Genomic DNA, 3,380 nt, shown 5'->3' with positions numbered 1-3,380 from the left:
CTGTAGAGAGTCGGATTCAGTCAGTGATCCCTAAACCCCCTGTTATTTCATAGGGTCACCTTTGTTCGTAGGGTAAATTCTGTTTCCTGCTCTCCCCGTGGATCTCCTCGCACAAAGCACGCATGCTTGCAGTTTGCATTGGGAGGATTCAAATTCCCCCATGCTAAATGCTTAACAGAATACTATTCTTCAGAGGCTTTGTGCTTTTCCCTTCTCTCTGTCCCTTTTACCTTCTCCCTGTAAAAAGAAAATCACTAAATGTGTGTACGTAATGGTTTCAACTTTAAAAAAGTAATTGGATTCTCACGGAACTTCTTTCCCTTGCTCCACCATTTCCAAGCGACGTGATGTGTGGCCATTTCTTGTCTGTTTCTCATATCCCTTTTGGAGATCCTAACGCTGCTCTGCATCACTTTTATAGACCCAAACCCACATGGTTTTGATTTGGCAGAGAATGGCAGGTTGCTCCATAGTAGAAAGGATGTGGGTGCTTGTTTTTGGATTTTGTTTGGTGTTTTTCAACTACATCTCCTGTTGTTTCCATATTGAATTTGCTAAAAAGTGTGCTACACGTTTTGTTATGTTGATCCTTGAGATGGAGCTGCCCTGACAGCACTTCCATCCTCCTCTTATCTGATTCAGATGAGGAAGACTTTTGGGTATTTTTCATCCAACCTCTTACTGCAAAGCATTAATCAGTTTGGGAGAAAATTGAGACTTGTAGGTCCAACTCAGTTTACACCGAGACCCCTTTTACTGACAGCACATTAAGAGCTGAATAGTGTCTGTAAATCTCTGTATCAGTTTTAAGGCTCCTTTACATTATTACAGTGCTACAAAGATGACTAATGAGTATTCACTGCTGGCAAACTACAATTAAGATTGAGTAGGAATCTTCATCTTTAAATCACCTGTTTTTCAGTTACTCATATCTATGAAATAAATGTTCATCGCCCCCACCTCCTGCAAATCTTCTCATATCAGTCCCTACACTAACATTTTAGGGAGAATTTAGGCAGAGTTCAGCCATTTTCATGTTATGCGAAGCATAAAGAAAAAGGCTTTGTGTCTTCTGGATTACCTGGTAGAACAATTGACTCTGAAAAGCCCAAATATCGTTTGCTTCATGGTTCTAATTTGGAAAGGAAAACCAAAGAGTAAAGAAAAGCAAACTAGACTTTCCCGGCTTCAGAATATACTAAAGTAATCCATTCTCTGCATATCTATAAGGTTTTTCTTTCAGTTTCTCATTCTGCCTCAACCCTTTCCCTGGGAAGGGCTAAAAAAAAGCAGCAGCAAGAGGTGGTTTTGAACACCAGCGCCTTGCCTAAAACATCGTCCTTCATTAAAAGCTGCTGTGGTTGCAAAACAGCCTTGAAAACATGAACTAAGTGTGACCTGGGCATAGATGTCTGCTTAAGTTTTCACAGAGTCTGAAATAATAGCTCTGAGAGATGTGAGCCTCATCTCAACAGGGTTTTCTCTCGTATGCCTTCTATTTTAAATGTGAACTTTCTCTACTCTTCCTGCTCTTCCAGGCAGGCGAGGTTTAGTCACTGCATCCAGTCAATTTAAGGCAGTGACAAGGCGCGTATTTACTTTGGGAAAGAAACCCTACCTATTTTTTCTCCAATTACGATAAATTCCAAGGGACCTGATGGTCATATCTGCCAAGACAGACACCAGTCCAAGAGACTGGCTGGAATCGCACAGTAGATCAGCCCAACAGGCCGCCAGACTACTCTTCTGTCTGTAAAAGTGGCAAGCATCGGCAGCTTAAGAGAAGAGAGAAACAAACTCACAGCAGGCTTATAAAATATTTAGTATAATCCAAAATACAGATTTACTGAAATCCTGAAACACAGCTCTTTTTTTTTTTTCTTTCACTTTCTGGTACACTTCAAAGGGAATTTTTCCACAAATAAAATGTCTCAATATTTGGATAATCATCCAATCCAAATTCAATCTTGCTAAATTATTGGCCATTTTTTTCAGCAATGGGTTTCAAATTCTGTGTGCCTTACAGTACGTACGAGGGGAGAGGTGGAGGGCGGAAGGGAGGTAGAGAGACAGCTGTACAGGCAAGATTGCGATCGTCTGCCTCCCCACGTGCGCTTTCTCATGCACCCAGCTTTACTTGCTGCTGCTGCTGAAGCCCTTTCAGCTCTGCGACATCCCTGCATGCGGGATGCAGCCAGCCTGCCTCGGGCACGGCAGCCGAGCAGCTCTGGGCGGCTGCAGGAGGGTCCCTGCCTTGCTCTTCCCATCGCTGTGGGTGGTGTGGGGACGGGCATCGCTCCCCCGCTCTCCCGGCCCTTTAGTCCAGCCTGATCCTATCAGAGAAGTTAAATTTGACGGCGGGCGAGTTAAAGCTGCCTGCTTCAAGGGCCTCTCATGGTATACAAAAATAAGCATTTGATGAGTTTTTTCTAAAAAACCACTGAGCTCTGTGAAGTGTGTGGTTATGTATGAAGGATGCAAAGCCCCAAGCAATTTCATTTACTTCAGTGGGAGTTTCAAATACTGGCTGTTTAAAAACAGCCAAGAATTATTGCAAAATGAAGGCTTTGAAAGTAAGTACTTGAAAACCAAGAAAATCCCAAAGCTAAGGTTCTGCCGCAACATTCACTCGTTTTCGCTGCGCATCTATACGTTTTATTATTATTTAATCTATATCCTGTGAGGTGTGTAGGATGTGTAATGAAGCCAAAACGATATTGTTTTGGAAAAGTTAGTATTTGTAACTTCCTGACTTTTGAATATTTGATTTTTCAGCCTCAGTAATGCACTAATGCTGTTTTATGTGTTTAATACATAATTGGCTTCAATTTTTTTCTTCTTTTTAACTGTTGGTACGATGATTGGTTTCTGTAGGCAGAGCAAAAAGAATGACCTTTTTTCTTTGGCCCAGCACCGCAGAATCTATTCCATGCATTTTTTCATCGCAATAATACTACGCTGGTGAGGGGAAACTTGGTGTAGGTGGGAATTTGGCCGCTCGGTGCCTCTCAGATGAATGCGACTTGGAAGCCTCTCAAGGACGGTGTTGTTTTTCCTTCCTCTCCAAACTCCCTGGAAACACTCGAGGGTATAAGGCTTTTCACGCGTGTTTACGGGACGGTGTGTGTAATCCAGCGCCTGTCCCCACCGCACCGCCTCTTAAGCGGTTTGGGAGACTGTTTGTTTAGCACTCGATAAAAGTAAAAGCTAAACAGATTACCGCAGGTTACAGTAACATTTATGACCTTTAGCATGAAAAGCTCCACGTTCCTGCTGCGCATAAAGAACGTAAAAGGGATGTTAAGACGTAGAAGTTAACACGCTCGCCGGACTCATCCGAAGAGCTTATTTTGCAGCGGGTGAGGGCGTCCGTCAGGTAA

General features: G+C 42.9%; 1 protein-coding gene across 1 annotated transcript in view; it reads left to right on the top strand.

Annotated features, from left to right (window-relative positions):
• The first annotated feature begins 2,188 nt into the window (after positions 1-2,188).
• Positions 2,189-3,380, top strand: part of DENND1B (DENN domain containing 1B) — a 167,086-nt gene continuing 165,894 nt past the window's right edge. Inside the window, exon 1 of the mRNA XM_009283216.2 lies at positions 2,189-2,397. Coding sequence (XP_009281491.1) covers positions 2,189-2,397 — 209 coding nt within the window. The remainder of the gene's footprint in view (positions 2,398-3,380) is intronic.

This window comes from Aptenodytes forsteri, unplaced genomic scaffold, assembly GCF_000699145.1.
Source record: "Aptenodytes forsteri isolate BGI_AS27 unplaced genomic scaffold, ASM69914v1 Scaffold181, whole genome shotgun sequence".
Lineage (NCBI taxonomy): Eukaryota > Metazoa > Chordata > Aves > Sphenisciformes > Spheniscidae > Aptenodytes > Aptenodytes forsteri.
The sequence above is the reverse complement of the archived record's forward strand: the minus strand, read 5'-3'. Positions and strand labels throughout refer to the sequence as shown.